At 39.1% G+C, this 21,411-nt stretch overlaps 1 protein-coding gene across 5 annotated transcripts in view; it reads left to right on the top strand.

Annotated features, from left to right (window-relative positions):
• SLC12A2 (solute carrier family 12 member 2) overlaps positions 1-21,411 on the top strand; it is a 66,930-nt gene that overhangs the window by 19,476 nt on the left and 26,043 nt on the right. For all 5 annotated transcript variants that reach the window (XR_015748104.1, XR_015748103.1, XM_026673940.2 and 2 more), the window contains exons 5-11: positions 2,945-3,040; positions 4,012-4,151; positions 4,975-5,085; positions 6,272-6,380; positions 11,548-11,675; positions 11,753-11,837; positions 20,438-20,589. Coding sequence is in view for 3 of the 5 variants with exons in the window: in XM_026673940.2 (XP_026529725.2) it covers positions 2,945-3,040; positions 4,012-4,151; positions 4,975-5,085; positions 6,272-6,380; positions 11,548-11,675; positions 11,753-11,837; positions 20,438-20,589 (821 nt within the window). In the remaining 2 variants the exon portion in view is untranslated. The remainder of the gene's footprint in view (positions 1-2,944; positions 3,041-4,011; positions 4,152-4,974; positions 5,086-6,271; positions 6,381-11,547; positions 11,676-11,752; positions 11,838-20,437; positions 20,590-21,411) is intronic.

The following is a 21,411-nucleotide window of genomic DNA, read 5'->3' as shown; positions in this document are numbered from 1 at the left end:
CCTGATAATTTGTACCTCAAGTCAGAATTCTTGATTGATTTGTTCTATGTTTCATTTGCTTTCATGGCGTATTTATTGACTGCTGAATTCTATACTGTTTGATAAGCAGTCCTAAAATACAGAAGCTATTCACCACTTAAATGTATTTAAGTTTAAGGCTGGGTTACTGTATCTGTTTTTACTAGTTTGGTTTTCTTTATATTTAATTATACTCCCAATTCTTCTCACAAAGTCTTTGACTTTGATTACTACAGTAAAGCTCTCTAGTGATTTGTACTTTCAGCTTTCAGAGTAATGTCACCAACATAGCCCAGTTTGATGATTATTTTTTCACATTTAAATTACATTCATAATTTTCTGATCGAGCTTCTTTCAGTATATATTTGATACATAGACTGAATAAATAAGACAAAGAATTCAGTCTTTGCTGACCTGATCTGCTTTGCCAGGACTTTTACCTGGACTCCTATTCTGTGTGGCTTTTGCATTTGATCTGAGAATGCCATTTATAAAAGACATATCACAGCTTGACAGAATTGCAGTTCTTCCTCTAATCAATGAAGTATATAGTGAATTATTTTTGGTATTCTTTGGCCTTCTCAATTATCCAGAGAACAGTATTGTCTCTTGTTTTTAAAACTAGCTTGAACATAGTATTCTGTTCAGTTTTGGATGATCCTAAGAATTATTTTGCTCATAATGAAATTAAAGATATGGTGCAACAGTCTTCTTTCTTTGGTGTTTGCATTAAGCTGATCTATTCCAATCGCTTGGCCACATGTCTTTCTAGATTTACTGTTATAGGATAGAATCATTCAATCATTATTTTGTTACTTTGCCACATTTCTGTAAATATTCTATCAAATCCTTTAGCTTTTAAACTTGATAGTGGATTGTTGACCTAAAGTTATGATCTAGTACTAAAGGTTCTTGTAAATAGAGATTATCTTCTAAGGCAGTGGTTCCCAAACTTTTTCAGTCCACTGCTCCCTTGGTGCTACAAACTCATCCTCAATGCCCCCCACCCAGGGGCGGGATTCAAATTTCTGTGGGCATGGCCTAATTTGAGGGTGTGGCTTGCTGGTCACATGACTGGGTGAGCGTGGCTTGCTGGTCACGTGACTGGGTGGGCATGGTTTGGTGACTGGCAAACCAAATACAAGTGGTCCTCACTTAATAGCCAGTTGCTTAGCAAGTGTTCTAATTTATGACTGGCCTCCCCAGAACTACTTGACCTGTTTTTGGAGTTTTTACAGCCATGCACACACATATACACATACTCCCTTCCAACCCTGCTGGAGCAGGTCATTGGACTAGAATTGGCAAAGCATCTCTGATTAGATTCTAGTAGTGAATAAAATCTAATCAGAGATGCTTTGCTGATTCTTGTTTTGTTTTATTTGTATTTCTTTATTTTTATGTTGCTGAATTGCATTGACATATGTGTCCCTTCTTGGGCACAACCCAGAAGCTTTTGTGATTCTTTGCAGCAAAAATTACCGACCTCTGGCTTTGCTCTACTTTTCAAACGTGCCAGCACTGCCGCTTTCTAGGTGCCGGCCCCGCAGGACCACCCCATTGAGCCCGCCGCACTGGAGGGACCTGCCCAAGCAAGTCCGAGCAGAGCGGTTCACCAAATCAATGGGGTGAGCCTGGCAGAGGGAAAGAGAGAAAGAGAAAAAAGAGAGAAAGAGAGAAGGAAGAAAAGAAAGAGAAAATGGAAAGAAAGAAAAAGGGACAAAGAAAGGGAGGAATGGAGAGGGGAGGGGCAGAGAGAGAGAGAGAGAGAGAGACCTGATGCATCAGATTGAAATGACAAAGAAAGGAAGGATGGAAGTTTAGAGGTCCTTTTCCACATTGAAACATCTTTGCCAGCATCTTTGCCAGCACATTGAAACATCTTTGGCTTCTATTAATTAAAGGTTTTGTGGACGAAACATGGCCAAGACTATCAGGAAGCTGTCACATTTTGTTGAGGCTTTAAACAGGATCCATTGGACCAGACCTCCACCCTAAAAAATTACTTTCCCCCCAATGTATTACAGTGCCAATTCTGAAGAAGGCAAAACCAAAATGTATTGGTAAATTACAAGGAGAACACACACACACACACACACCCTTCTAACCGTGCTGGAGCAGGTGATTGGACTAGAATAGATAGCTCATTATCTTTTTCTCCCCTCCCTCTTTTATTTCTTTTTCTGTCCCTTCCTTCCATCCCCCCTTTCTTTGTCCCTTTTTCTTTCTTTCCCTTTTCTCTTTCTCTTCTTCCTTCTCTCTCTCTCTCTCTCTCTCTCTCTCCTCCCTCCCTCCCTCCCTCCCTCCCTCCCTCCCTCCCTCCTCCTCCCTTCCTCTTCCTCTCTTTCCTCTCTCTCTTCCTCTCTCTTTCCCTCAGTCAGGCTCACCCCATTGACTTCATGCACTGCTCCGTTCAGACTTGCTTGGGCAGGTGCCTCAGGTGCAAGGGGCTCAATGCCACTCAAAGCCACTGTGGCTTTGCTCTCCTTTCCCAATGCTGCGTTCAGGGCAAGGCCCCGCAGGATCACCCCATTGAGTTCCTTGCACCAGAGCATGCAAGTCAATGGGGTGATCTTGCGGGGCCTCGCCTCGAACACGGCGGCAGCGGGATTTTTTCTCAGCCCTGAATTTTTTCTCACCCCTGCCCTGCCGCTCACCTCCAGCGCACCCTGCTGCCTCTTAGCGCACTCCTGCCAGCCCCCTTGCCTCTCAGCGCCCCCCTAAGGCATCCCACCGCCCCCCAGGGGGCGGTACCATCCACTTTGGGAACCACTGTTCTAAGGTAATTTGGATAATTGACATTGCTATTATTCAGAATTGCATTACATATTTTCCATCTTTCGTTGAATCAGTACTTTTTGTTAAATAATATGTTTTAGGAAATATATAGTTCTTAGAAATCATAACAATTCTGTTTTCCTTACAGGACTTGCTCTCTTGGTTATTGCAATGGCCACTGTTGTAACTACTATCACTGGCTTGTCTACATCAGCAATAGCTACCAATGGTTTTGTGAGAGGAGGTAATACATGATTAGTAGTCTTCAAATGTAGCTGCTATAAATGATTTTTAACCCTACATTTATCTATAATAACTTATGTGTGTAAATTCCCTGATGGAAGTATTTTTCGTATAATTTAAAGAAATGTTTAAAGACCATGAAATATATGATTGATGTGCAACCGTATAGCAATTTGATACTACCTGCAACAGCAATAACAAAATATTAAAGTAGCTTGTCAGTGTCAGTTGGTTTAAAAAAACATGTTTTTGGTGACTTGTTATAAAAATCCTCTATTCATCGTGAATGTTTTGCTTAACAAGCAGAACAGTTACTTGCATGCAGTTTTATAGTTCTTTGGTTGTAAGGAAAGTTCTAGAAAATACATCACTGCTTTATCCCTTGATCTTTTTCCATACAGTTAGTATCTGTAATTCTCTCTATCTTTCTGCCTATCTTTTGTATCTATCTGTCAGTAGGACAGTCTGTCTGTTAGGTGTTGTTTACTTCAGTACTAAACCGATGCAAATGTTTTCTTACAAGTGAATAATAAAGGTAAAGATTCCCCTCACACATACGTGCTAGTCGTTTCCGGCTCTAGGGGGCGGTGCTCATCTCTGTTACAAAGCCGAAGAGCCAGCGCTGTCTGAAGACATCTCCATGGTCATGTGGCCAGCATGACAAAATGCTGAAGGCACATGGAACGCTGTTACTTTCCCACCAGTGGTCCCTATTTTTTTACTTGCATTTTTACATACTTTCGAACTGCTAGGTTGGCAGAAGCTGGGACAAGTAATGGGAGCTCACTTGGTTATGTGGCACTACAGTGATAATTAATTCTATACTTCTTAAGACTGCACATGAAAATCAGAATTGACCTCAAATAGAAAAAAGGGGGAAATCAGTTCTTGTAGGACATAAACATAAATTCTGTGCATAAAGATATAATTTGTATCATAACTTAACATCTTACACTGTCTCTTCTTTTTTAGGAGGTGCATATTATCTCATTTCCAGAAGCTTGGGTCCAGAATTTGGTGGTGCTATAGGCTTGATCTTTGCATTTGCTAATGCTGTTGCCGTAGCCATGTATGTAGTTGGTTTTGCAGAGACTGTTGTTGACCTACTTAAGGTAAGCTAATGACTTCTAGTATTCTGTTTGTTATCTTTATGTTTCACAGTCTGAACAAGTTTTCCTCAGAATAATTCTACTTTGGAATAGTTTATAAAAACTTTTTAGGGAGATGTGAGACAGCTTGGATTTAATGGTGGTAGTACGGTAATGTAGTGGACAAATATTTGCTGAGATCAGCCCAAGATCAAATGCATCATTTAATTATGCTTACTGGAAAACCTGAGGTCTATGATACATCAAAATATAGTTCCAGTAGAAATAACCTGTACAAAGCCCAGGAGTTTGTAAAGTATCCCTTTTAAGGTTTGGTGCAACACTAGGAATAATCATAATGTGGGATTTCATACTATGAAGATTGTTTAACATCTATTTACTAATTATTGTTGACTATAGTTTGTGCTCTATATAGTGTACTTTCCTTCCAAACCAGAACTTGAAAAAAATTTGAAGTCTGATTAAAGAGCAGAGGCAAGTTATATTTCATTGATGACCAACCTAAAGGGAAATTAAGGCAACCTGATAATAGGGAGCAAACATATTTTTCATGTATTTCTAAATCACAATTCGATTTTTTTAAACTTAGTAATCAGTTAAAAACATTACAGTTAGAAGAGTTTAATCTCTACTAGAGATATTCCTTATAAAATAGAGCAAAATGTCAACATTTGTACAATTAGGATCTTCTTGCTCTAATTATTCTTTGTCACAAACTAAAATGAAGTTCTGCTTTCAAATATTCTTCCTAATCTTTGTATTTGTTAAAATATGATTTTGGCTTGTTGCAATATTAACTATTACAATTATCTCAATTTTTTTGTAGCAATATGAATTACTTATGCTGGATCCAAGTAATGATATCAGAATTATAGGAGCAATTACAGTTGTTGTTTTATTAGGCATCTCGTTAGCAGGAATGGAATGGGAAGCTAAAGTAAGTAACTATGATTTTTAAAAAGATATAAAAGTGTAAAGTAATGTATGAAAAATGTGCAAAAAATATGCATATGTTACAAAAACAGAACAAATATTCAGACATCTAGCAAAGAACATTCTTGCAATAACTTTATCATATAGTTACAATATAGAGATTATTTACATTTTCTGTTAACATAGTTTTTCCATTAGGGTAATGGGAGGGAAGGATTCTTCAAATGTGACTGTTGCAGTCCTAGACCATAGTATCAGAGTTTTGTTGTGAATAAATAATTCAAACAAGCATTAAGATTTTGACAGTTCTGTGCCCCCCAAAAGAAAATTTACAATTCTATGGAAGGTGTGTGTGTGTGTGTGTGTGTACATAAAATTTATATATATAATTTCAGAAGGAGGCAGTTAAAACAAGGTAGTATTTTTTTAGATTTAAAAGAATGCCATGACCCAAACAGATCCTAATAAAATATGTTTTATATAGGATATATTATTTGCATTCTATAAATCTAAAAAGATACTATCCTAGTTTTAAATACTTAAGATCTTAATCTGATTTACTTCAAAGAATTAATATGCTTAAGTTGCTTTTATCAAATAGATGAATTATTATCTTCTAGGTGAATTATATCTGTTACAAAACACTTTCAAGCACAAGCTTTTCTATGTCTTAATTGAAGAAAGGTTGACATATCTAAAGAACTGTATAACATTTATTTGACTGCCTACTTAATCGAAGTGATCTGAGCAACTCCCCCCCCCCCAAGAAAATCTAAGAAAATGACTACATATTTGCAATACATATACCTACATACAGTGAAGAAATAATAAAGCAGTAAAATAGTGATCCAAACAATAATAATACTGGTACTATCATCCAATTTCAGACTATTGAATTTAACCTTTTGTTTCTGTTGTTAATACCTGTTTCTGAGACAGGTTTTTGACACCTTTGAGTAATTAGATTATAACAGGTAATAGAAATAGGTGAACTATGCTTTTAAATTTATTCAATATGAAAGATTATTTTTGATAAGCAGATGGCATTAATTAAAAACAGAAATCCCAAACTTTTATCATGTATATGTCACTTAACTAGTAGACTGATATATCTAGCGTTGGATTTAATTTGGAGAAATGTTTTATATAAATATATTAATCACTTGATATTAACCACTTGAAAATTACAGGCACAGATTGTTCTGCTGGTGATATTACTAGTAGCTATTGTTGACTTCATCATAGGAACATTTATTCCATTTGAGAACAAGAAGCCTAAAGGATTTTTTGGTTACAAAGGTAAGACAAAAAAGCAAGTAATTTCTGTAAATAATCTCTCCTTTGCCTGACTCTTTCCTGCTTTCAGTACAATCACATTGCTTTCAGTGTGTACAAGAGCAAATAACTTGCTCTCTTACAATCCTATCTTTGTTCTGCAAGATGGGGGAAAAAGAATAAAATCCCCCAAAGGTCAGATTCAGGATGTGTACTGTCTATAATGGGGGTCATGTGACTGAAGGGTATTGCAAAGGTTATAAATGATTGTAAGTGGGCTGTAAAATTGTTTTTTCCAGCACTGTTCTAATTTTAAGCAGTGATCTAAAGCGTTCAATAAGTGAGGACTACCTTTGTTAGAGGCGAAGATACCTAATTCTTGAATGGAAGCATATATTACTCTCATACCAAAAGAAGATTCAGACTTGCAACAGATTAAAAATTATAGACCGTTATTGTTATTGAATACGGACTACAAAATATTTGCATCAATTATTGCAGAAAGACTAAAGGGATTTCTAAATCAGTTTATACACTCAGATCAAAATGGCTTTCTACCTAAGAGACAAATCAAAGACAATATGAGAGTAATTCTGAACACATTGGATATGAAGCACATCCAGAGAAGCAAATGGCGTTGAACGTTTTAGATGCACAGAAGGCATTTGACAATGTGAACTGGCAGTTCATGTTGGCATAGTTAAAAGAGATGGACTTTGGGGAGTGATTTATTAAAATGATCAAGGCAATATATCATAAACAAGCCGCAAAAGTGATGGTAAATGGAAATATGACTGAAAAGATTTGTATTAAGAAGGGTACAAGAAACATTAGACAAGATAGGAAGATAAAAGGTATGGGAATTAAAAGGAAGAATACAAGTTACAGGCATTTGCAGTTGATTTAGTTTTTATTTTAGAAGATCCACAAGAAACAGGGTTGAAATTAATGGAAAAAATAGAAGACTATGAAGATGTGACAGGATTGAAAATAAAGAGGAAAAAACCCAAGATTTTAGTGAAGAATATCACAGATAAGCAAAAAAAGGATTTAATGAAGAGATTAGATATTCAGATTACCAAGAAAATAAATAATTAACAGCAAATGTGTAACTATTAAAGAAGATAATTATTATAAATTGTTACAACAAATTAAGATAGACTTGGAATGGAAAGGTTTGCAATGATCGTTAACAAGAAGGATAGCCATAATTAAAATGAATATACTACCAAGATTATTGTATCTTTTTCAAACAGTCCGGATAAAACTGGAAAAAATATTTTAAGGATCTGAATAAAATAATATTAAAATTTATATGGCAAGGGAAAAGAGCAATTAACTTAAAAATGCTACAGGATAAAAGAACAAGGGGAGGTTTTGGACTGCCAAACTGGGAATTATATTATCAGGCTGGGGTATTAACATGGATGAAAGAATGGATTGTACTGAGGAACACAAGATTATTGAACCTGGAGGACATGATTTGCAATTGGGTTGGCATGTCTTTTTATGTTATGGGAAAAATAAGATACATGGTTACTTTCAAAGACACTATATAAGAAATGCTTTATTGCTAGTATGGGAGAAAATTAGAGAACAGCGCTATTTGAAAATAGCAGTTTGGCTTTCAACAATAGAAGCACTTATTCATCCAAATGTTTTTAATATGGGAAATGTTAGGTACAAAGATATTTTGAATGAAAAGGGTGAGTTCAAAACTAAACAAGAATTGGGGGAGCAAGGGATCAAAGTAGTTTGGCATTCACACATACAATGCAAATACAATTTAGATATGAAAAAGATGCAAAACTATATGGTTTTTATAGAGGATTGACAATTGGATAAGATACTAACAGAAATAGAAAAAAGATTGATAAAAAAATTGTATAGCTATCTGTTGGGCATTAAATTAGAAGAGGAACAATTGAAGGAGACAATGATAGCATGGGCAAAAAAAATTGGCTATACCATAGAATTAGATAAATGGCAGAAATTGTGGGATAGAAACTATAAGTTAACAATGTCAACTGCATATAAAGAAAACTTGTATAAGATGATTTACAGATAGCACCGGTGAGGTTGGCAAGGATGTTTAAAGATAAATCAGCTAAATGTTGGAAGTCCTACCAAATGACCCAGGTGGGTCATATTATCATATGTGGTGGACATGTGTAGAAGCCAAAAATTACTGGACAAATATACACACGTGGTTGGAAAATATGATACAACAGCATATTGATTTAAAACCTGAAATATTCCTGTTGGGGATCTTACCTGAAATTTATAGTAAAGAGAACGTATATTTGATTACTCACGTATTAACTGCAGCTAGAATTGTATTTGCTCAAAATAGGAAAAGTGAAAAAATTCCTACTGATGAAAATGTGATCAGAAAAATATTAGAATGTGCAGAAATGAATAGATTAACACTTGCAATTAAAGAGAAGGAGCAAACCGAATACTACCAGATATTGGGAACTATTTTATTGATGGCTAAAGAAAAAAATATGACAGCTAGAAATAGTTAATGGACTAGTGAAATATAGAAAATATATTAATAGAATTAAACATGTTAAGAAAAGGTTATAGTAATAGAAATATGTATATCAATAAGATAAGAATAGAGAATTAATATCAAAGTAATGAATATGGTTGTAAAATCTGTTATTGCACGTTATTTGTACCCAGACGACACACCGTTAAGTGAAAGGTGAAAAGTATGTATTTTAAATAAAATAAAACACACACACACACACACACACACACACATATATATATATATATATATATATATATATATATATATATATATATATATATATATATATTCTTAAGTTTTCGGGTACTTACATGTATGGCCTTCAGCTTTGTTCGGGTATTTTCCCACGTCATAGTAGTGGTGCTTTATTTTTTTTGAGCCCGAAAAAATGGCTAGGCCGTCTTTTCGGGGGTGACTTAATTCCCCCCTTGCATCCTCGCCAACAGCCCCTTGCATCCTCGCCAACAGCCGCTCCTAACGGGCGATCATGGCCAAGCACAGAGAGCTCCCTACTCCCACCTTTGCTGCAGACACCTTTGGCACCCGCCGCTGTTGCTTTCCCTTCTGCCCATTCCGCCGCCACGTTTGGAGCTGCCGCTTCCGTGTTTGGAGTGCCGCCGCCATTTGGAGCTCCAAACGCGGAAGTGGCAGCTCCAAACATGACGGGCGGGATCTTTTTATTTTGGTCTGCGGAGTTCAAAGCGAGCAAGAGAGGGAGACTGCGATGCCTCCATCCGAGATGGCAACCTCACTAGTGGATCACAACGTGGCTGGAAGCCCGAATCGACGGGATACGATGGCGATCTTTTTGGAGCGAGAGGAAGCGAGAGAAGAGTTGCAGGCGTAATTTGCAGGAGGAAGTGGGTGTACCCCACGGCAGGGAGCCCAAGGAAGAAGGGCTGGTAGGCAACGGAGAGCGCCCTGTAGCTCCGGAAGCAGCCTAGAGACGCGCCGGGAAGAGGCGCAGATGCTGCCTTGTAGTCCCCAAGCCAACTGCGTGCGCCGCCTTTAGTTATGTGCGCTCCGGCGCTTTGGGCATCTCCGTGTGATCCCGACCCTGTCCTTTCCACCTGGCGCCCTTGCTGCTTTCTGGCTCTTTAGCAACCGGCTTCGTGTTTGGAGCACTGCCGCTGTTTGGAGCTCCAAACGGCGGCGGAAGCTCCAAAGGCGGAAGCTCCAAACATGACGGTGGGCGATCTTTTATTTTGGTCCGCGCGAAGTTCAGAGCGAGCATGAGAGGGAGACCGCGATGCCTTGCTAAAGAGCCAGAAAGCAGCAAGGGCGCCAGGTGGAAAGGACAGGGTCGCGATCACACGGAGATGCCCAAAGCGCAGAGCGCACATAACTAAAGGCGGCGCACACAGTTGGCAGCATCTGAGCCTCTTCCGGGCGCGTCTCTAGGCTGCTTCCGGAGCTACAGGACGCTCTCCGTTGCCTACCAGCCCTTCTTCCTTGGGCTCCCTGCCGTGGGGTACACCACTTCCTCCTGCAAATTACGCCGCAACTCTTCTCTCCCTTTCCTCTTGCTCCAAAAAGATCGCCATCGTATCCCGCCGATTCGGGCTTCCAGCCACGTTGTGATCCACTAGTGAGGTTGCCATCTCGGATGGAGGCATCGCAGTCTCCCTCTCTTGCTCGCTTTGAACTTGCGCGGACCAAAATAAAAAGATCGCCGCCGTCATGTTTGAGCTGCCACCGCGCTTGGAGCTCCAAATGGCGGTGGCACTCCAAACATGGAAGCGGCAGCTCCAAACGTGGCGGCGTAATGGGCAGAAGGGAAAGCAACAGCGGCGGGTGCCAAAGGTGTCTGCAGCAAAGGTGGGAGTAGGGAGCTCTCTGTGGTTGGCCATGATCGCCCATTAGGAACGGCTGGTGGCGAGGAATTCCGGCCCGCCGGGCGCTCCTAACGGCAAGTCTCCCCGCCCTTCCCCCTTATTTTGCATATTTTAAAATAGGCCTAAATTTGGGGGGAGGGGCTTAATTTGATTTTATGCCCAAAAAACATGCTGGGCCTTCCTATTGGTGGAGGCCGTATTGTTGGAGAAACACGGTGTGTGTGTGTGTGTGTGGTGTGTGTGTATTATATATATATATATATATATATATATATATATATATATATATATATATATATATATATATATAATGAAAATATATATATATATTTTCTTAAGTTTTCACGGGTACTTACATGTATGGCATTCAGCTTTGTTCGGGTATTTTCCCACATCATAGTGGTGCTTTTAAAGTTGGTAGCAACGTTTCAGCAGAATCTCATCTGCCATCATCAGGCTTTTGTATAGTGTTCGTCTGCATATATATATATATGGACTACCTGTAGCTGTTTCTAATCAATATGTCTACTGTAATCCTACAGGAATTCTTGTGAATCTGAAAATGATTAAATTAATATGTGCTTTAGTTAATAATGGGAGAAAAATTACAGGTAGTTGAAGGATACACTGATTTGGTGAAAGATTGTATTTGATAAAAAACAGCACATTTTTAAAGGTCCACCTTACAGTTTGTTTTTTTAAGTATTACATAATTTTTAAAAGTTTCATTGTAGTTTCTTCGAAGGAATAATAAATACAAAGTTTATTTGACAACAGAACATTAAAATAATTCTTTTTTATCATTCTTATTTAATAGCTGAAATATTTTCAGAAAACTTTGGACCAGATTTCAGAGGCGATACAACTTTCTTTTCAGTATTTGCTATATTTTTCCCAGCTGCAACAGGCATTTTAGCTGGTGCAAATATCTCAGGTGATCTTGCGGTGAGTGATGTTCAGTTATTTTGTCGTTATTCAATTCTTGGAGTGTTCTTGTGGTTCATAAATTCCATTTTTTCCAGGATCCTCAATCAGCCATACCTAAAGGGACACTGCTAGCCATCTTAATCACTACAATAGTTTACATGGGACTAGCAGTATCAGTAGGTAAGCAGTTTTCACTTCTTAAATGGTTGGAAGTTTCTTGATGTGTGTGTGCATAATTTTCATAGGTTGGTTTTTACTATTTGAATTATTGTTTATGCTTCATATAGTGACAATCATCTTATAATTTACCAAATACAAAATCTATCTATATCTATCTATAGTCTATCTGTATGCACCATCTTAGACCAACCTTCTATGTTGTAGTCTACTTGATATTACCAAGTATTTATATCTCTATATAGTCAGAAAAGGGTATGGCAAGAATAATATTATAAATATTGTATATACTTTTAAAGGAGAATAAAAAGAACAAGAAAACCCAAACTGCAGTACAGGTAAATTAGTTGTTTAAAATTTTCTAAAAATAGATTATAGATATTTTGAAGTTAGATTTGTTTCTTTATAACACGCAATAGCCATTTCAGTAGAAATTCTCCCCAAAGCCAGACATCGCTTTTGCTTTTTATGGTATTTATGTTTTATGTTACTTAAATATTTACACTACCAGTATAAATTTATAGTGTAGGTCATCTACTTGGGTTTCTAAGCAGTGCTTAGCTGTTGAAAATACCAGATTTGCAGTATAGGATACTAGAGCCAAGCATACAGAACATATATTGTTAAGGAAATTATTAAAAAGTTGAATCAAAAAGAAAGAAGGGTCATTGCTAAAGACCTATATTTCTCCTTCATAACATATAAGACAAACTTTTATTTAAAAAATAATAATTTGTTAAATTAGATAAAACAAACTTAATTTTACCAGAGTTTAGTCCATAGGTTTTTTTTTTACACTTGTGAGAAGTGTTGCTTCTCTAAAATTGCTTAAAATTAGATTTATGAAGAACAATCTTAATTACTAAGACAATCTGATAAGTGTATGTTCATTCTTGGTAATATTTTTTACCTAGTTAATAAAAAGTTTAAATGATGTACCGTATTTATCGGCGTATAACACGCACAGGCGTATAACACGCATCTTCATTTTAAGAGGAAATTTCAGGAAAGCGCCCGTTTCACCCCCACTCCCACCCCCCCGCGCGCTTCAATCCACAGTGTCCCATTCTGCCTGCCTGCCTGCCTGCCTTAGTTTCTGGTTGTTTGGGAGCAGCTTCGGCTGAGAATAATAACTATTCGCCTCTTTTACTCAGCCGAAGCTGTTCGATTCAACCATTAACGAAGGCAGGCAGGCAGGCAGAACGGAGCACTGCGGGCGGGCGGGCGGGCGGGGTGGGGGTGGGGAAGAACGGCGCTTCAGGAAGCCCCGCTTCTTTGAAGCAGTTTCTTCCTGTGCTGGTGGAGGAGCGAGAGAGCGACTGACAGAGCTGACCCAGAGAGAAGGACAGGCTTCGGTTGCTTCCTCCCTCCCCTTCTTTCATTTGTGTCCTTGATCCCGATCCCAGCAGCATTCACCGAAGGCTTCTTAACATTATATCGGCGTATAACACGCATACATCATTTGCCCCCTATTTTCAGGGGGAAAAAGTGCGTGTTATACGCCCGATAATACGTATATATGGCATTTAAGAATCATATCATTCAGGAATACAGCATTTTCACAATTCTGTTTCCCTAGTAGCATAGAAGGTAGGATGGGGAGATGAGGCCTCCCAAAATCCCCCTTCCCCTTTCTTTCCACAAATAAAATGTCAACCTTTTTTCCATGGACCCCCTTTAAATATTTTTTGTGGCCACAGACCTCCCAAAATTTAAATCATAACATTTCCTCAAGCCTTCGTGGAGGGCAGTGATGACATTGCACCTCCCCCGGGGTCAATGGACCACAGGTTGAGAACCACTGTTCTAGTAGATTCAATTACTCATTTGGGTTTAAGGCTATATAGACTGAAACAAACAAATTTACACCTGCTATTTTTATCATGGTATATGTCTCATTGCAATTGCAACCTCCACAGATACTGGTGCATGTTTGTGAATAAGTTCATCTAATATCACTAGACACCAAGAAGCAAAGGATTTATCAATTTTCCTTTCTCTTTTCCAGTTACTAATTTGTGTTATATGTTTTATTTAATTGCTTGAATTTATTGGGCAACCAACTCCAGTATTTTGCATGTATTGTAAAACTTAACAATTTGCAGTATTCCAAAGTTTAAATACTGGGAGGAAAAGACAGTTTTCAAATATGCTTGTTTTTAAATCGTTTTCTTTTTGTTTATCTTCCATAAACTGTCTTTACCTTCCTGTAGTTTTACTACATTGGAAACTCTTCAGATGATTGGGATACATCTCCCATAGTTTTAACAGACGTCTAGGACAGGGGTCTGCAACCTTAATCACTCAAAGAGCCATTTGAACCTATTTCCCACAGAAAAGAAAACACTGGGAGCCACAAAACCTGGGGTGGGTGTGGCCAACTTGACATCAGTCACTCCCACTCAGTCACATGACCACCACCCCCAACTACGCCCACCCAGCTGGTCATTAGGGTAGAAAACGTGAGCCACAAACCCCTTTTGACATTTCTCTCTCCCCCTTTCTGTATCTGTGTCTTTCTCTTTCTCTCCTCTCCCCTCTAGCTCCCCCTCTCTGTGTATTCTTTGTGTATGTCTCCTTCTCTATCTCCACACTCTTTCCCCTCTCTCTCTGTATCTCCTCTCTGCATCTCTGTCTCTCTCTCTCTATCTCCCCCCGTGTGTGTGTCTCTCTCTCTTCCCTGCTCTCCCCCTCTCTGTATCTCTTGTGTGTGTGTGTCCCCCCCCCCGATTCTGATATGAGGCATCGGGCAGACCATGAGGCACTCTTGCAGTGCCTTGTGCAGCACAGTGAACTTTAGCGCACTTTACAATGGGGTAGATGGAGTCCCCTCCTCCTCCTGGATGTGGAGCCACAATGCGACCCTGACCCATTCGCTCCTTGCAACAGGACGTGGCTTGCAGCTGTGAGCCCAAGCGACAGGAGACAATGGCTACCTGAGTGCAAATGTGGCGCGAAAGCAAGTACAGGGCCGCTTCGCTCCTCTGCAGTAAGGCTCTAGCCATCACCTTGCCGTGTCCCCCACCTGCAGCTCTTCGGCTGAGTCGGAGGGCGCAAGCTCCATCCTGAAGCAACAGGAGGCAAAGGTGCCTAGAGCACAAATGTGGTGCAAAGGCAAGTCCAGTGCCACTTCACTCCTGCATTAAGGCTCCGGCGATCCTCCTCCTTCTCTTGTGATCCCCTGGCCAGCTGTGGCGGGGTTGCAGGGCACGCATGAGCAGGTAATCCTCAATCGAGCACCCGGGCTCGCCAAAGCACAGCAAAGGCATACAGGGTGGGCGGGTTGACCGGCTGATGAGCATCTTTGGTGAGGGCATTCTTGCTTTCTCTGAGCCTGGCTCCCGGGGTGGGCATGAGGTTTGGCAGGGCCAGCCCCCTTTTTCTGCTGCCCTAAGCTTCTTAAAGCCACAGCTGGGTGCTGTGGGCCCATCCTCCTTTCTGTCGTCCCATTCTCCAAGATCCCATTCCTACTCCACCAGCTGTTGTATTAGGAAGGCTGACATCGGTCGTGGCTGGGTTGTGCCAGTATCAGGGCAGAGAGCAGGTTGCTCGTCTCCCCAAGCAACCGAGGCATGCCCAGCATCAACAAGGGCCGGAAGAAGCTCCAGCAAGAGTGAGGCGCCAGAGAAACAGCCCCGGCCGCTTCTCCGTCTCCCACTGTCACCCTTCTCAGGCCAGGCGAGGAGTGACTGGGGAGGGCGAGAGGAAGGGCCACCCAGTGATGTGACAGGGAGTCGCAGCAGAGGGCCCAAAGAGCCGCATGTGGCTTGATTCGCAGGTTGCCAACACCCAGTCTAGGAGATATAATACACTCTCAGTTTAAAGAATAGAGAATCCTAGTTTGTAAATAGTTTTTAATTACTGCACGTAGACACTCATGCCCTGGTCACCCTCCGGTTGGGTTATTGCACTATGGTTTACATGGGGCTACCCTTGAAGAGTATTTGGAAGCTACAACTGATACTGAATACAGCAGCATGGATATGTCATGCCCCTGTCGGAGTCTGAACCCAAGGAGGAAGTCGAAAAGCTGACGGAGTGGGAGTGTGGCTCCATTGGCTATGGAGGAAACTGGGGAAGGGCAAAGTCCGGCTGGGCAGAGCAGGGGAGAGATAGAACAAGGGAGAGGGAATTCAGAGGAAGACCCAGGCCCACCCCCTCTTCATCCTCGGGCACGCAGGGAGGAATGGAGAAGAGAGCAACATGGGTTGTGTGGCTTACAGGGGAGAAAAGGGCCCTAATTCCTTTCATTAGCTGCAGCTGGGAACACAGTTTATAAAAAAGGCAAGCTGCGTGCGGCAAGCTGTTGGCAGAAAACGTGATTTTATCTTGTATTGTCATGGTTTATCTGTGTTCCTGGCGTCTTCCCAACTGTGTGAGTTTTGCGATGCTTTCAAGCCTGAAATTCTTACTCCTGCCCTGCCAAACTAATTACTTCAGTTTGGCTTGTTTGGACTTTAAGTTACAGTTTGTGTTTACCCTGTTTTGGATCGAATTTTCTGCAGTCAAAGGTTATTCCTGGGAGAGTTTTTTCTCTATCCAGAAGGTAACCTGGACATTGTGGGGAAAGTTGGAGATAATAAAGGGACTTTTATTGATTATCTGACTCTGTTGCCTTTGTGCCATGCCCCAGGTCATCACAGGATAGTTCTGGAGAACCTCATGTGGTACATGTGATACCACTGTTACATAAGCAACACTAGCTGCCAGTTTGCTTCTGGGTCCACTCAAGATGTTGGTTATCACCTTTAAACCCTTCATAGCATCATGGTCCAGGGTATCATCTCACCCTGATGGAACTAACCCATCCCACTTTTCCAATGGAAAATGCCTACTTTGGGTCCTGGTGGCCAAAGAATATTGTCTGGAATATTCTCCCTTCAGAGGTGAGATCCACTCCCACATTTCTGGCCTTCAGGAAGAGCCTAAAAATATGACTGTGCTGTTTGGCATGGAAATCTGACAGGGGCTTGTTATATTGGGGATGGCTGATGGACTAGAGAAGATTCTTACCCCAAGCCATCCATCATCTTGGTTTTTAACTTCTCTATTCAATTTTTCTAATTGTAATGGCTTTTTAGGGCTTTTTAACTATATCATATCCTGAGATGCCCAAAGTTGTTTTATCAGTGAGATGTGCAGCATAGAAATTTAATGAATAAAATAATGAGAAAAAACCATAATTTACAAATGTGGGTTTTTCAAAAAGCTAAATGTGTATGTAATGGGCTATTATTTTTCTTTTCCTGTTCTACCTTTGGCTATCAGATGTTTGGAATTTTTTACTCCCAGACGTCATTTGTTCCTGCAAAAGAATCTGTACATCAGCATAAGCTGATGCCTAAGCAACATAACTTATATTTCCTTGCCTAAGTAACATAACTATATTTGTGGCCAGAGGCATTCCATAAATGTGTAAGGCTAACACTACTGAATTGCTCGAGGAAGTCCTTGACATTTCGTGTTTGTTCAAAGTTACAACAGCACTGAAAAAAGTGACTTGTCACTGTTTTTCACACTTATGACCATTGCAGCATCTGCATGGTCACATGATCAAAATTCAGACAATTAGCAACTGAGTCATATTTAAGACGATTGCAATGTCCCAGGATCATGTGACCACCTTTTGCAATCTTCTGACAAGGAAAGTCAGTGGGGAAGCCAGATTCACTTAACAACCATGTTAATAATTTAACAACTACAGTGACTCATTCAACAATTGTGTCAAAAAAAGTCATCAAATGGGGCAAAATTCACCTAACAAATGCCTCACTTAGCAACAGAAATGCTGGGCTCAGTTGTGGTCAGAAGTCAAGGACTACCTGTGTTTGGATACAAATTCAGTGGAATAAGTTACTTTAGTAGCATTCTTATGTGTTCTAAACTTGACTTGTTAAATCAAGGAATAACCTAGGAACATCCTAGGAACCACATGTTGAACTGAAAATTTCTTCAAGGTGCTTTCAACCACAACTTAAGTATGGTTTTCTGTCATTTGGAAGCAGGAAATATAACCCAAACAAACACCACTTCCAAACTCCAGCGAACTGAAAGAGATATGTTCAAAACATTCACATTTTCCTGTAAATCATGCCATTCTGGAAGTTTTCCAGTATATTTTATATATACCTTATATTTGAGAAAATGAGCACATCCACTTTAAGCTATGACTACTATGATCATTGCGGCATTCCCATGGTCACGTGATCAAAATTCAGATGCTTGGCAACTGGTTCATATTTATAATGGTGGTCATATAATCCCCTTTTGTGACCTATTGACAAGCAAAGTCAATGGGGAAGCCACATTCACTTGAGGTATGCTGGCTTGACAGCTGCGGATAGAAAGACATTACAGAGGGTGGTGAGCACAGCACAAAACATCGTGGGCTGTTCCCTGATACCACTACATGACATTGCTAGGGCTCGCTGCCTTAGAAGGGTGAGGATAATTCTCAGGGACAACTCGCACTCTGGTCAGCACTTCTTCATTCTCCTACCATCGGGTAGGAGATATAGAAGCATAGCTAGCTGCACCAACAGGCTGAAGATCAGTTTCTACCCGTGGGCTGTTAGATTTCTGAATGGAAAATAACTTCATGTCAACATAGCATGATAGACTTGTAGGGCCGGTGCATTGTGCAACAAGGTCACATAGTGTAATAAGATTGGGGCTGGGTTAGGGACTTCTGTCCTCACTGTGAGCTGTGTTTTGGGGGGGGGGAGCACGAAGGAAGGCTCAGCCAATCTCATTGTACACATGTTGTACTCTGACAATAAAGGTAATAATAATAAGAACCATGTTACTAACTTAACTGCAGTGTTTCACTTAACGAATGTGGCAAGAAAGATAATAAAATGGGGCAAAATTCACTTAAATGTTTCACTTAGCAACAAAATTTGGGGCTCAATTGTGGTCATAAGTCAAGGACTTCCTGTACACATATTGTCTTCCCTAGTTAAATTACAACAATATTAGTTTCCCACCCTTTGTAAAACAGGTCCAAAGAATTTTAAATTACTAACAGACTAAATCTATTTACAAACTGTTAACCTGTCATCTATAGAGCATTCAGAAAGTATTCAGAACCCATTCACTTTTGTCAATTTTGATATGCTGCAGCCTGATTACAGTTAATGAAATTCATGTTTTTTCTCATAAATCTATGCTCAGTAAATGACAAAGTAAAAATGGAAGATGACAAAATAAAAACAGAAGTTTAGAAATGTATTAAATATATAATCTGTAAATGTATTAAATATACTATATTAAAAACAAAATAGTTAACAGAAGAACAGTAGTAATACAAAAAAACAAGATTAAAATTCCAAAACCCTCTGTCTACCACAGTTTCTTAACTTTCCCAAAACATCCCCAAAATTAATCCTGGTTAATCCTGGAGCAAATATCCACAATTGCTCTTTTAATACCATCTCTCATCAATGGTTTTTTTTTTATTGAATGCAATAAATCCAATTTCCAAAGCCAGTCTATCTTCCTAAAATAATCCAGATGAAATTGTTCCCTAGTTAAATGTGATAGATTCACATTTCCTTCAATCCACTTAAAAAAAAGCAACTTACAATTTACCCACCTAGACAGTTTTCTACTCTATATAGAAGTACAGACTTGGAGTTGAGGAAGATATATAAAGTTGACACTTATTTCTGTGTCCATTTTTCTTTTCAAACCAATCTACTGCTTTGAAATTACACCCTTTTTGCCTCTTAATGTTTTCCACAGACTCTGTTATTTCTGACTCCATATTTCTTCCTAATGAATCTATTGCTATGGTCACATTCCTTTTGTGGATTTGATTTACTGATATTCAGTTTCATCTGAATGTCTTCTGTGCTCTTTATGAGTTCATCAAACATTTTAGAAAAACTCACCTAAAGATTACATGTTGCCAAGCAGATATTTTTTGTCCCAGTGTCAGCCTCCTTCCCTCTGTAATCCAATATGTTGTTGGTCAATGTAGATAAACAGAACAGGGAAAAGACAAAAGAACAGGGAAAGTATTTTCTGGATATCTCATTCCAAGAAGTTAATGAAGTTAAAGAGAACAGCCAAATAGATCAAAGAAGAAAAGCAGGATAAAAAAAAACCACAGATAAATTCCAGTAGGGGGTTAAAATAGATCAGCATTCAGTCAGCCAATTTAACCTTTAAAGATAAAGAACAAAACAACATGTGGAAAAATGAAATTAAAGCCCAGGCTTGCTTACAAGAACTTTCTGCTGATAGGAAGAGATGGAGAATAGACCAATGACTTTCTGGGTGCTCTTACAGGGTGTTGGATCCCTCCTCCCATGTGGTCCGCAGCTGTCCAAAAGTTCTCTTGGATCATTCCTAGGTGCCTCCACTGAAATCCAGGAAGCAACACTGCCAAAGAAGCAGCTTTGGCAACAAAAATAGCAGATTGTCAGCAGGGGAGAAAAAATTCCCTACCGGGCAGCAGCATCCTAGGGAGGAGTAGCTGTTGATATATTTATGAAAATAACAAAATCTAAATGACCTTTTTATAGGAATGGGTTAAGATAGATGTAATTTAATGTACATTACTGCTTGGTAAGTAATCTCTTCTTTATCTACTTTTCTAGGTTCCTGTGTTGTTCGGGATGCTACCGGGAAGCTTAATGACACAATTGTTAATGAGCTGACAAACTGTACATCAGCAGCTTGTAGACTGAATTTTGATTTCTCTTCCTGTGAAACAACAAAATGTTCTTATGGGCTAATTCATGACTTCCAGGTAAAGTACCATTTCCATTCCTGGGAATTCTTTGAGGGAGGGAATTTTCCATATTAGAAACAATTTTACAAAGAAAGGTATTTTTGTGTTAAAAGGATGTGAAATCAAATACTTAAAATGGAAAACGTTTCTGTTATTGGAAGTTTGATTGAAAGCCATGCTTTTCTATGTTTTTGTCTTGGCGGTTCCTTTTTGTTGTCACTTTCTTCATACACTATCAGATTTTCTTTCTATCTATCTTATCTATCTATCTATCTATCTTATCTATCTATCTTATCTATCTATCAGATTTTAATTAGTAAAATCTAATACAAAAAAAAAGAGAAAGTGAAAGGTGCAGAGGAGAAGAAAAAAAGGAAAAGGGAAGAAAAGAATAGAGAAAAATATATGAAATAGTGTGTTCTATCTTCATCATGTTCATCATAAACATTTTTGTAACTTTTCACCCCCTCTTAGTTTACAATCTCTTCATCCTATATTCCATCTCTTATCTGTAACAAATCCATAAACCATAATCTTTTCAGTCCTTACATCAGTAAAAAGTCCATTAAGGATTACCAGCAATAACATATCTTATTTTGACCTTGATCAAAGAAAACCAACTTTTATATTCATTCCTTTTAGTTTGAAATCTTAATTTTTTGTCCATTAAAATAATGTTGCAAAATTGGATTTCATTTCTTCTTTGTCCATTCTCACAAGATTCTTGAAAGCTTTGACAAGCTTTTTTGTAAATCTAATGTAAAGAATTACCCAGGTCACTCTCTTGGTTTATTATTTTTATTTTCCTTTTTATTATTAAACATCAACATTAGACTTAGA

The sequence above is a fragment of the Notechis scutatus genome, chromosome 2, assembly GCF_049901735.1.
Source record: "Notechis scutatus isolate UNSWTSFEM ecotype Mainland chromosome 2, rNotScu1.2, whole genome shotgun sequence".
NCBI lineage: Eukaryota > Metazoa > Chordata > Lepidosauria > Squamata > Elapidae > Notechis > Notechis scutatus.
The sequence above is the reverse complement of the archived record's forward strand: the minus strand, read 5'-3'. Positions and strand labels throughout refer to the sequence as shown.